Source organism: Octopus bimaculoides, chromosome 1 (genome assembly GCF_046866305.1).
Source record: "Octopus bimaculoides isolate indiv1 chromosome 1, ASM4686630v1, whole genome shotgun sequence".
NCBI lineage: Eukaryota > Metazoa > Mollusca > Cephalopoda > Octopoda > Octopodidae > Octopus > Octopus bimaculoides.
The window spans coordinates 194,124,023-194,137,411 of NC_142928.1; the positions used below are offsets into that span (position 1 = coordinate 194,124,023).

Consider the following 13,389-nt stretch of genomic DNA (forward strand, 5'->3'; position numbering starts at 1 on the left):
GAGAGTTACAAGCTATTTTTTTTTTACACCTTCCCAAAGTCAGTGACCTTTATGAATACAGGAAGATGGTTTTTATTCACAAATGGGCAATAAAGAAGTAGATAGAAGCAGATACAAAACATAAAGGTGCAGGCCAATTTTTTTTTGTGACTTGAGCATAAACAGTATTCAAGTGACATCGGTAACCAGTGATGGTGCTTAATAAGGAATTTGCTAAAGTTGAAAATAAACACCAGGCAACTGGGTCTGCCAGACTATTGAATCTCAGATTAAGACAATTTTTACTGCGTGTGAAAACTTCAAAGCAGATTTGGCATTTGCATGCATGCAGTTCCTTAAAGATTTTCTGGAAGTATCTACTAAACTACTTCAAGACATTTTGGTATATAAGGAGAACACAGGATTTGAAACAGAGTTTTTATTTTTAAAAAAATTGAAACATTTCCAGATAATTCCATTTCGGATTACAATTATAACAGTTCTACTTGATCAAATCTATTGCAGTAAACAGTTTTTCTTCTTTGAGTCATCACTAGGAGATTTATCCTCTTTCTCTGTTTTGTTTGTCTACAGAAAGAAAGAAAGGCCAATTGTCAGATTGTGCTGTGTGAGGGAAATATTTACCCTTATTTCCAGCAAATTTAATGATCTTTAGAACATTTTATTGAAGAAGAGATAAAAATCCGAGGAAAAGATTATATATATATATATATATATATATATATATATATATATATATATATATATATATACACACACATATATATATATACACACACACACAAATGATGTAAAATTATCACCATAAAAGAAGTTTCACTTTAGTTTAGTAGAAAATAAGAAAGTTGACAGACACCAAGGATATTTGTCATTAATTTCACATTTTATTTTGAAAAGAAGGAAACAAGCATCAAAATAGGTTGGATTTTAGAGAAAATATTTTCTTTCTTTTTCATTTTCCTTTTCATCTGTTAAATTCCCTGTGACTTTGTGCTGTATTTTGGCATCTAGAATTTAAAATTGGTATTTTATAGTCAGAATCCAAGATTCAGGTACCTCAACATATTACAAATCATCATCATCATCATCATCATTGTTTTCACGTCCACTTTTCTGTGCTTGCATGGGTTAAATAGAATTCTTGAGGCTGGAAGCCTTTCCTGTTGCTAACCCTCATCTCTTTCCAAACAATGTAATATTTCCCTATGCCTAGGCATGTTTCTCACAAAAGATTGGAAATGAATGAATAACGTTGCTTGTATGCTGATGATGCTTGTTTACAACAATCATGATATGTCAACACAAAGTTACACATAAACATACACACATGCACACACACACACACACACACACACACACACACACACACATACATACATACATATATATATATATATATATATATAGATATATATATATATATATATATATATATATATATATATATATATATATATACACAGGCACAGGCATAGCTGTGCAGTAAGAAATTTGCTTCTCAACTAAATAGTTTTGAGTTCAGTCCCACTGTGTGGCTCTTTGGTTAAGTGTATTCTATTATAGCTCTGGCCCAACCAAAGTCTTGTCAGTGGGTTTTGTATTCAGAAACTGAAAGAAGCCCATTGTTTATATATGCATGTATGTATGTATGTATGTATGTATGTATGTATGTATGTGTGTAGGTATGTAGGTATGTGTGTAGGTATGTACGTATGTATGTATAAATGATGGGTTTTTTTCAGTTTATACATGTGTGTGTGTGTGTGTGTTTTACTGCCTTCTTGCCTTTACATCGCATAATAGTTGTAGATAGAATTGCAAGTGTTATCCTTTGTTTCCAATCTTCAATGAAAACATGTCTGGCCATGAGGGAATATTAACTTACTTGTAAACAGGTGAGGGTTGGTGAGTGGAAGGGTATCTGGCCATAAAAATCCATCCTAACAAATTGTCTCTGACCTATGCAAGCACAGAAAAGTGGGAATTAAAATGTTGATGATAATGATGAAGATGAAAGAGAAATTAGGCATAAGAGGAATTAGACGTAGTGTGCAAGAGAGGAGACAGCACTGAAGTACTGAAGGGTGACCGCAAGATGGTGAACATTTCAGATGAGATGACAAAGGACCAGGATACCTAGTGCTTTGCTGTACTCAAAAAGTTCTGTCCTCCACTGATGTTAAGGCCGTTCGCCCTGTTGAGGAGTCCTGGGCCAGTGCCATGTAAGAATACTCAACATCATCATCATCATTATCATCATTTAGCATCTGCTTTCCATGCTGGCAAGTGTTGGACAGTTTGACTGAAACCAGGTTCCAATCAGATTTGGCATGGTTTCTATGGCTGGATGCCCTTCCTAATGCCTACCATTCCAAGAGTGTAACGGATGCTTTTTATGTGCGACCGGCTTTTTGCCTGTTATGTGACACTGGCATCACTAATAAATGTGTCCTGATTTATAAACCATATAAAATGGTATTGAAAGCAGTCTTTACACATGGCAGATGTACTGGTACATCAAACACCAGAAATGTACAGGAAATAGACTCCCTCAAATACCAGTGGTGGGGTGGATCCTTGGAAGTAGTAGACAGTTTCTGTTACTTAGGTGATCTGGTTACCAATGGTGGAAGTTGTTCTGAAAGCATAGCTGCTAGAATATAAATAGGCTGGGCGAAGTTCAGAAAGCAATTACCCCTGTAACAATTACCTCTGTAAGTTATTACCTGTGTAACAAAGGGCCTCTCCCTCAGAGTGAAAGGCAGATTGTATGATGCCTGTGTATGAACAGTTATACTACATGGTAGTGTGAGATGGGCTGTGACTAGTGAGGACATGCCAAGGCTTGAAACCACCTGTGCTGGTGCTGTGCAGGAGGACCCAGTCCACTCTGTAAAGTGGTTGGCATCAGAAAAGGCACCCAGCTGTAGAAATCATGCCAAAGCAGACATGGAGCACGGACAGCTCTTCAGCTGGTCAGCTCCTGTCAAACTGTTCAACTCATACCAGCATGGAAAATGGATGTAAAACAACAGTGACGATATTTATCCATTACTTCACCTGATATCAAAATATTCACCTTCATTGCTACATGATCTCACTTAATATCTAAATATTGCTCCATTTCCTCCTCAGCTACTAAATATATACCCAATGGCTATAAAATGGGGATATTTACCCCATTGCTTGGTTTAGCTTTAAACAGAAATGCTTTACCAGTGTCTGTCACTGCCACATAATTACTCATTGAAATAATCAAATTTGAATATATTTCAAGCAGTTTAAAGCTTCTGGTGAGATATAATCTGACCATGAGTTAATATTTTAGGTACTACTTCTTAGGTAGAAAGGTTTTTATATTCTCAGAAATATTCATTATTATTATTTTTTACATGTCTAAAACAGTTACACACTAGTAACGTCTGCTTATGACAACACATGCTTCACAGATCCATTTGCTTTTGTCAAATGTCCCTCCCTCAAAACTTTGCAGTAGAACTCTTGATCAACAGTCTGGCCCTGGGGGATGAATTCTCAATGCAATTTATCACATTTCCAGAGGTGATACTCGTTGCAGGTCTCCCACATTGCTCATTGTCTTCCAGAGAAATTCTTCTGCTTTTGAAGCACCTGTGCCACTTGAAACATTGCGTATGACCCATTGCCTTATCGCTGTAAGCTTGCCGATGCATGCTCCATGTGTCTGTGGCAGACTTCCCAAGTTTAATACAAAGTTTCCTGTTGGCTCTTAGTTCCTATCCAGAACAAAATTGCAGACTACAGCATATACATGATCACAAAAACACAAATTTCACAACTTGCGATGTCACTCAACAGACTGCCTCATGAAGGTCACTGCCAGTTCTCACTGCACACACAACCATGTGCTACCATTTGTTGGCATGCTACAGAACTAGTCTTGGAAATTTTCGATACCACCTCCCTTTTTTTGACATCACCCCTACATATTCTGCCCAATGCCTCACTTTGCATTGCTCAAAGGATTTTTCAAACATTTATATCATTTACTCTTTAGCAACATTTAAAATGAAACCTAGGTTGATCATGCATATTATTTTAATTGCTGAATTATTTGGTCCTCCCAAGAACTATCCAGAAGTACCTCTTGGATATTTTTACAGTCCTTGTCAGGGTTATTTCTTTGTATTTATTCTTTGATGCAAAATAGTTTTTTTTTCTCTCTCTTTTATACATTGAGTGAATGTCTATGTCTCGTAGGGCTTTAAAAGCTATTGTGATGGATATCCTCTTCTGTATTACAGTAATATTAGTGACAGATGGCTGTCATTTGACTAGAAAGATTCACTTGTTCAATCAGCTGAATTACTTTCCCATTAAATTGCTATGTAACTGGTTGAGTATTCCACAGACATGTGTAGTCTTCAGAGAATATGACAAGGGTATACCTTTTGAATTAAAGATACAATCCATCTGACAGGCTTCTATACAGTTTTCATTAACAAGTTATGAGTTGACCTGAATCTATAGAGAATGACATTTTCCCAAAACAGCATGCCTTGGGATTGAACCAGAGACCTCGTGGAAGTGAAGCAAACGTTTTAACCTACACTATCACATTGCTATATATGTATATATAAATATGGCCTTCCTCCTGCACAGTGGGGTGGCATCAGTCAAATGCTACAACAATGCAAGGAAGTGTATTGTGACCATCGATGTACAGTAATACATCACTGTACATCGATAGCCTGGTCAATAGTGACAGTGATATATATATACGTGTGTGTGTGTGTGTGTGTGTACACATTCTTATATATATATATATATATATATATATATATATATATATATATATATATATATATATATAATATAAAAATATATTATGTATAGTATATTTGTATATACTCCGTCTAGAATAAGGAACCAGTACTGTAATATCTTGGGTTTCAAGGGTCCACAACTGCTCAACATTCTTCCAAACAACCTCAGAAATTTGTGAGGTGTAAATGTGGAGGTCTTCAAAGAGTGTCAGGACAGATTTCCATCTAAGGTACCAGATAAACCCACATCGTGGCAAGAAACAACACAGAGAGGAGCATCTCCGTCTAACTCACCACTTCACCAAAAACACTACAGAAAAGAAATCCAAACATACTGAAAGATGGTGCTCTAGCATGGCCTCAGCCTCTGGCAGAAACCAGTAAAAGATAAAAGATAAATATATATATATGTCTTTGTTTGTGTGTGTGTGTGTGTGTGTGTGTAGGTATACATATACAAATATAAAATCTTGATCAACCATGTAGTACCAAACTTTCATATTAAAATAAAATTATCTTAATTAAGAATCAAGCATTTTTGTAGAGTGTAAATAATTCATTAAAATTAATTGATCAATATTGATATAAACCAATAAATTTTACAAGTAAATTCAAGGACAATAATATTAATTTACTGCAGTGTACAATGAAAGAAATATATAATGTGTTGTTGTACATAAATACTTACCATAAATGCCATCCATACATATATATATGCCTTACACACACACACTCACACAGACACATACATACACATACATACACACATCCATGCCCACACCCACTCATACACTCACACACTCACCCTCCACACTCCACACACACAAAATGTATCATCATCATAATCATTATTTGATTCTCCGTTTGAAGAATTTCCAATGGGAGATATCTTAAACATTTCTTCTACAGGTACGATTTTGTAACTTCTATCAGCAAATGAAACACATGTAATGGTGAATTAATAACGCCAGAAAATTTTCCAGTCTCCTGCTTTGATACATTCATATTTGCATATATGTGGCTGTGTAGTTAAGAAGTTTGCTTTCCAACCATATGGCCTCAAGTTCATTCCCACTGCATGGAACTTGGGACAAATGTTTTTTGTGATAGTCGTAGGCAGACAGATCGTTCAAACAGTGGAAGATATTTTATGAGGGGAGGAAGAAATAAATCGTAACAGTTTGTACATTTCTTTGGAGAGAGAGAAAGAGAGAGAGAGAAAGCGAGAGAGAGAGAGAGAGAGAGAGAGAGAGAGAGAGAGAGAATATAGGTCTTAGCAAGTTGGAAAATTGCAGATGAGAAAATGAAAAGAAAAAGAGAGAGAAAGAGAAGCCTACTATGGAAGGAAATGGGAGTAATGTTAGTGGCGGTGGGGAGGATGGTGTAGGAGGTGGTGTAGTGTGCTGGTGTCAAGATGTGGGTGGAGGGGTTGTCAGTGGAATTGTTAGGGCCAGGCAGGAAGGGTAGGGAATTTGAGAAAAAGGGTGGACAAAGAGAGGAGGTAGGGGACAATAGGGGTGTATAAATGATAACCTGGTTGCATGTGGCTAATGGGATGAGGAGAGACAGGAAATGAGGTGGCAGGTGTAAGAGATAATAGTGTTTAAAGAATTGGAGGAGAGTGAGGAAATGAAATTAGGAGGAGTGGCCAGAAATAGAATGATGAGAGGTAAGCAGGGGGGGGGAGGAGGATAAAGAGTTGAAAATAGAAAAAGTGAACAGGTGCACTCGCTACAGAACTGAAAGTACATCCACACACACACTTATACATGTCTCTCTCTCCCTGCATGTATATATAAGGTGTGGCTGTGTGCTAAGTAGCTTACTTCCCAACCACATGGTTCCAGGTTCAGTCCCATTGCATGGTACCTTGGGCAAGTGTCTTCTACTATACCACAGGTTAACCAAAACCTTGTGAGTGGATTTGTAGATGGAAACTGAAAGAAACCTTTTTGCTATGGAATGGGGAAACTACTTTTTCATTTTCTGAAAAAGCAATGTTTAACGATGATGATGATGATGATGATATATCATTACTATTATGCAAAAGTGTTGTAAGTCCAAAACATTGCTTTTTCAGAAAATGAAAAAGTAGTTTCACCATTCCATAGCAAAACTGTTGTACTACACTTTGGCAATTTTTGATATCTTGGCAGGCATCTGAAGCATCTGGAGATATGATAGTTTGACCAAAAGAACTGGCTGTTGCAAGCAAAAATAAATATCGCAAAAAAAAAATGCATTTAGCCAAATTTAGACATACAACAGTTTAACCTAATAGCAATGATATATGTGTGTGCATGTCTTTGTGTCTGTGTTTGTCCCCCACTGTGACTTGACAACCGGTGTTGGTGTGTTTACATCATTACAACTTAGCGGTTCAACAAAAGAGACTGATAGAATAAGTACCAGGCTTAAAAACAAATAAGTCCTGGGGTTGATTCCTTCAACTAAAAATGCGTCAAGGCAGTGCTCCAGCATGGCCGCAGTCTAATGACTGAAACGAATAAAAGATACAAGATACAATATATATATATATATATAACTTAAACAAAATGATCTAAGGGAAGTAACTCAAAGTGCCCAGTGGCATGTTTTTCAACAATACAAATACAGGTGTATCAAATACTGTAAAACATAAATTCTTCATTTATTACAGCTATCTCTGCCTCCAGAAGATGTATCCTAATTACCAAATGACAATTAAGACTAGCTTTGCTTGAGCACGGAAGATAATCTCAAGATTAAAGATATTCTCTCCAAAGTTGACACACCACTCCTTTATGCCTCTTCTTTCATTTTCTCATTAATAGTTTTAGTGAAAGGACCAAACTTCAGCCCTTATTTAACCCTTTCACTACTGTATTTCTGTTGAGATGCTCTCTGTTTCTTTCAATTGATTTTAAATATAACAAAGAATTTAGTAAAATAACTTATCATTCAACTAGTATTTGTGACTAAGGTTTGGTGGAAGATTTTGATTGAGAACTTTTGAAAACAAGACATTTGTACTCAGAGCCAGAGGTGGTTTCAGCCGGGTTGGTAACGAAAGGGTTAAAGAAAGAGAAAGAGGGAGAGTGTATATGTAAATATAACTGAAGGTGAGAGAAGAGGAGAGAAGGGGAAAGAGAGGTGATGAGAGAGAGAGAGAGAGAGAGGGAGGGAGAGAAAGAGAGGGAGATAGAAAGAGAGGGAGATAGAAATAGAGAGAGAGAGAGGATATAAAGATTTTTCCCTCTCACTGAAGCAGGACAAATGTCCAAAACATTAAGTTTCTCTTCTTCCTCGTGTCATAAAACATTTTCTTCCATCTCAACTATTTGTATTATTTGTAGAACATTATAACTTGACTGTAATACAAACTAATGTTGTTGGTATTGTTGTTTAACCCTAGGCAAGCCTTGATCAAGTAGACCTATTATCTTGACTGGTAGACTTAATCCTTTGCCCTGTCTCTCAGGTATCTTTAGAACAACAGAACAATATTCTTATTTCTTTATTGCCCACAAGGGGCTACACACAGAGAGGACAAACAAGGACAGACAAACGGATTAAGTCAATTATATCGACCCCAGTGCGTAACTAGTACTTATTTAATCAACCCCAAAAGGATGAAAGGCAAAGTTGACCTTGGTGGAATTTGAACTCAGAACATAGCGGCAGACGAAATACCGCTAAGCACTTAGGATGTTAGGGTGTGGTTTGTGGGAGCTGTGGCTGCTACCACAAGTAAATTGAAAATCTTCATTTACTCAAGGGACATATTATAAAATCTAAAGGGGGACGATTACCAAATTCTATTCATTTGTGTTTTCAATGATTTAACAAATGGGTTTTGATCATTTGAGAATTTAATCTTTGCTGATCACATATTAAAGACAACAACAACAACTGCATGTACAGTGATGATGATGGTGGTGGTGGTGGTAGTGATGGTGAATGATAATGATGATGAAGACAATTATGATGATGATAATGATGACAATTGTGATGATGATGATGATTATGATAATGATGATGATAATAATAATGATGATGAAATGGTGATATTGGCAGTGAAATCCTATAAAATCTTATGATACAAGAATGTCTCCACAATGTATAGCAATAGTAAATAAATCACATACAGACAATGAGGTTGGTAGAATTGGTAGAACAGTGAACAAATTGGTAGCGGTTTGGTAGAGCAATGAACAAACTGGTAGTGGGTTGGTAGAGCAGTGAACAAATTGGTAGTGGGTTGGTAGAGCAGTGAACACAATGGGGTTGGTAGAATTGGTAGTGAACAAAATGCTGGTGTGCAGTTTGAATTGGTAGAACAGCGAACACAATGGTAATGGGTTGGTAAAGCAGTGAACAAAATGATGATGAATTGGTAGAACTTATAGAGTAGCGAATGAAACAGATTCCTTTAGGTTCTGAGTTTGAATCCTGCTTAAGTTAGATTTCTCTTTCCAGGGTTGATAAAATAAAGTACCAATTAAATAGTGGTTTCAAATTTTGGCACAAGGCCAGCAATTTTAGGGGAGAGGTAAGTCAATTACATCCACCCCAGTGTTCCACTGGTACCTATTTTATAGATCCTGAAAGGATGGAAAGCAAAGTCGACCCTAGCAGCATTTGAACTCAGAACACAAAGATGGAAGAAATACTGCTAAGCATTTTTTCTAGTGCTGTAATGATTCTGCTAGCTTGCCATCCAATTAAATATTAGAGTCAAAAATATTTCATTATACCCTTCCACTGAAACATACTCTTGTATCATACACACTTGAAACAACAGAAGACCAAAACAACACTGACTGTATACATTGTTTGTGACATGTTTATGTATAACAAAGCTTGCTGTAGGATTTAGTCTTGGGGAACAACTTCTCTTTAAAGATTTTGCATTTCCTGCATTAACTTCAGTTTGGAAGGCTTTACGTACATCAGCAAGTGTTCTATTCAATGATTTCTATATAGAAGCAGAAATTTCTACCTAGCTCCAAATGACTGAGATGGTGTCTGTTGCCGAGGAGGGAAAATTATACCAAGGGTGACAGTTTACTGATGTCATCTGGAGCATATACTTTGAACACATAAAGTCTCTAAGAAGTTGTTCTCTGAGACTAGATTCAAGATTGAGAGCTGTTCCATGTATAAGTGTGGCTATAAATGTATTACAAATGATGTAGAGATCGTCATACAGTATTATATTACAAAAAGAAGGTTCTTTCCTTAAATAGTTGTTTCTAGATATGTGTGTCTGAGAATTTTATGAGTGTTACCTTTCCCACATGCTCTTTTATTGTCATACACATAGTGGTACGTTTGTTACATACTCGCATTTTTAATGTTTGCCATATGTGTCATATCTAAAAGGTTTGCCAGTCTCCCAACTATATGCCCCATCCACAAACAAACTCCACACTTCAAATATTTAATAAACCCCAAACAAAAGTCACACTCTTAATATTTGTCAAAAGCCAAACATGTCAATCCCTAAATGTTTGCTAGACCATGCCAAACATATATGCCACACCCAAATGTTTACCAGACACCCAAGCAATACCACACCCCAAATATTTGCCAAACCCCTTCACACATGCACCATACCCTAAATATTTACCAGACTACACAAACGCTTATCAAATGACCCAAGCCTATACTAATGTTAATAATATCTACAGAAAATTCACACATATGCGACATTCAAATGTTGCTGGGTATCTAGGTAATGCCAAAGAACCTACACATATGCCCATCAGAAATATTTACCAGATCACCCAAATATGCTATATTTTAAATTTTTGACAGAATCCACCTGTTGTCAAAGCAAGATGTTTATAAATTATAAAGAAAAAAAATATATATTAAGGTTTATTTTAAATTTATTTTGCCAAAATTTCATCTCCACATTATCAGATAATTAAACTTTAAAGTTCTTTATTATAAATATTTCAATAATGACAATAAATTAATTATTCAGATAATCAAATACTAAAATATTTCATTAATTTTTGTTTAAAAAAACATATAAAAGGCAAAACAGAACATTGATGGTGACAGGCCAATGAAAATACATTCTGTAATAAATAGTGGTACTACTGTTTGTCTTTGCTTGAAAGGGCCTTAGAAAAACAGCATTTTGTTCATTTGCCTGTGACATTAAGAGGCAAGCCAATACCAAATGATCTCCTCCTTCATTGGAGAGGACAATTAGTAGTTTTATTCTATTTATTTTTTTTCCTGAAACTTCGATTCTTTCAGGGTAAGATTGTTGTGTGGTGTTTAGCAGGTTATTCTAGACCCATTTACAAGAAAATATAAAAAAAAACCTAAAACTTCTCCATATTAAGGAGTATATTTCACTATCTCTTTAATATTTTGAGACAGAGGGTGAGCCAGATGTGCCAATGTTTGAGATAGCAATTTTATGGCTGCTGCTATAAGGTCACTAAATATTTACTTTAGCAGAAAGGTCAACCACAATGTGAATCTGCTCAAAGAACTGGCTTCGTAATTAATCACAGGTCTTAAATATTTCCTTATTGAACATATACAGAAACCATTCAGATATTTCCAATAGCTGCTGCAACATATTCATTGAGAACTTCAAGCACCAAGTTCATGGAATTCAGCTGAATTAAGAAAAATTGGTTCTTTAATCAGCTTGAATTTCTGCACATTAAATAAGGAAATATGTTAAATCCAATTTGTAAATAGGCATAGAATTGAATATATTAACAATCTTATCTAATGATCTAGTTGATCGATCATATCAAAGTTAATCGAACAAATAAACAAAAATTAAGAAAAATACAAAAACATTAATATTTACATTGTAATTTAAATCTAAATAAGAGGAACATTGCTGAGAAAATAATTATTTAAAAATTGTGTCACCTGGACACAATGGTAAAATCATTTTGGATTGGATTTGAAGAATGTTCAGAATTCAGCAAGTAAAAATGTTTGTTGACATTTGGACATTATGAGACAAAACAAGAATTTTTATTGAGTCATTCCAGTGAAAAATATTGAAAGATCAATAATATGCCCCTACACTTAGGCAGTTGTAAATTATCATTCAAGACACCATCTTTAGAGAAACATGAAATTTGTCAAAGAAATGTTGATGTGTCTTAAAGTTTTCATAAGGCTTTCAAATAATGCCCAAATATGTTATCCAGATGTGTTAGCCTGATGGTTTCTTTCTTCAGTTTTCAAAGCAGTTTAGTTTATTTGTACATGAAACATAGATGTTCCTATTAGAAAGACTAATGTGCACAGGGAGGCTGGAGGTTATTACAAATGTGTGGTGGGGGAACATGTATTTTAAGTAAACTTTTATAATAATTTGTTAAAGGCCCCTGACTAATGAAGAAGGGGAAACATAGATGTGCCAAAATCTCACACAGAACAGATCCAGTTTTGGTTTTTCTTGTTTTTAATGATAGGAGGGCAAAAGATGAAAGCATGATTTGTTTTTTAATTAGAGAAAAACCAAGGATCAAAAAAAAAAAAAACTAATGTTTTTCCCATTTTTTTTTTGATTGTTGTAATCAGTTTATTATTATTATTATTATTGTTGCCGAGAAAAATAAAATGAAATCAAGAGAACAAAAGGCACACACAAAACAACATTATTAAAAGGTGAGAAAGAAAAAGACAAAAAAAGGTTTTCGAAATTAAACAGACGAGGTCATTGAGAAATATTGGCTGAGAGAAAGCTGAATCAGCTAAGTAGAAGTCTGTGAAGAGACAGAGGAAAATGGTGCTTGAAGCAAGTTGAAAGGTAGAATTCTTCAATAGAAGAAATTCAGATTAAAAAAATTATTTCCTGTTTATTAATCATTTGAAGATTTGTTATAGAGTGTTCTTCATTCTAAGAAATATTTTGGCAGAATAAATGTTTTTTGTTTTATTTTTGTCAGCAGAGATCTGAGACAGTTACATTTTACTTATTTCTGGATGCTTTTAGAAGCAATTCTCTAAATGAAATTATTTCTTATCCAAAATTGGGCAGCTTGAAAATAATTTTAAAGTTTGTTTCTTTTTGATGACAATCTTCTAAGAGTGGATCTCATTGAATTACAAAAAAAAAAAAAAAAATGGGAGAAAAAGAAGGAGACAAGAATTTCAAGAAATTTCAGAGTTCTCTACAGATTGATCATTTTAGCAAGAACTCCAAAAATGGAAGGAGCAAATGTTGTAAAGTTAACTTCAGAAATATTTATCAGTAGATGAAATCCCAAGAGCTTGCATTGGTAAAGATTGGTGCCAGTCTTGGAATGTCAAACAGCCTAGAGAAGAGGATAAAAGTGAAACAAATTTTCACCTGTTCCTTTCTCTCTAATAGCAGTTTACTGTGGAAATTCCTCAGTGGCCAAATGTTGAGAAATAAATAGCACTAGATGGAGGTCTAAGAAATTGTTGAGTTCATATCGCCTACCACATATCTGGATCATAAGGGTCTTTTCTCTGATAATTGGCAAACGTTGGATATTGTTCTGTTGGCGTGACCTTGAGGTGGAAAAACAAGAATATTTATCATAACATCAGCTTTAATTAGATGAATTTGATAGAATTAAATCGACAA

General features: G+C 35.1%; 1 protein-coding gene across 50 annotated transcripts in view; it reads right to left on the reverse strand.

The window, feature by feature from the left end:
• Nucleotides 1–403: 403 nt before the first annotated feature.
• LOC106871616 (E3 ubiquitin-protein ligase TRIM45) overlaps nt 404–13,389 on the reverse strand; it is a 253,827-nt gene continuing 240,841 nt past the window's right edge. For 36 of the 50 annotated variants that reach the window (XR_016244694.1, XR_016244668.1, XR_016244691.1 and 33 more), the window contains one exon: nt 10,661–13,313. Coding sequence is in view for 22 of the 50 variants with exons in the window: in XM_089364701.1 (XP_089220827.1) it covers nt 13,239–13,313 (75 nt within the window). In the remaining 28 variants the exon portion in view is untranslated. Of the gene's footprint in view, nt 568–864; nt 1,008–7,214; nt 7,303–10,660; nt 13,314–13,389 lie in introns of those variants that run through there. The other 14 variants (XM_089364842.1, XM_089364641.1, XM_052973680.2 and 11 more) reach the window with 3 other exon arrangements.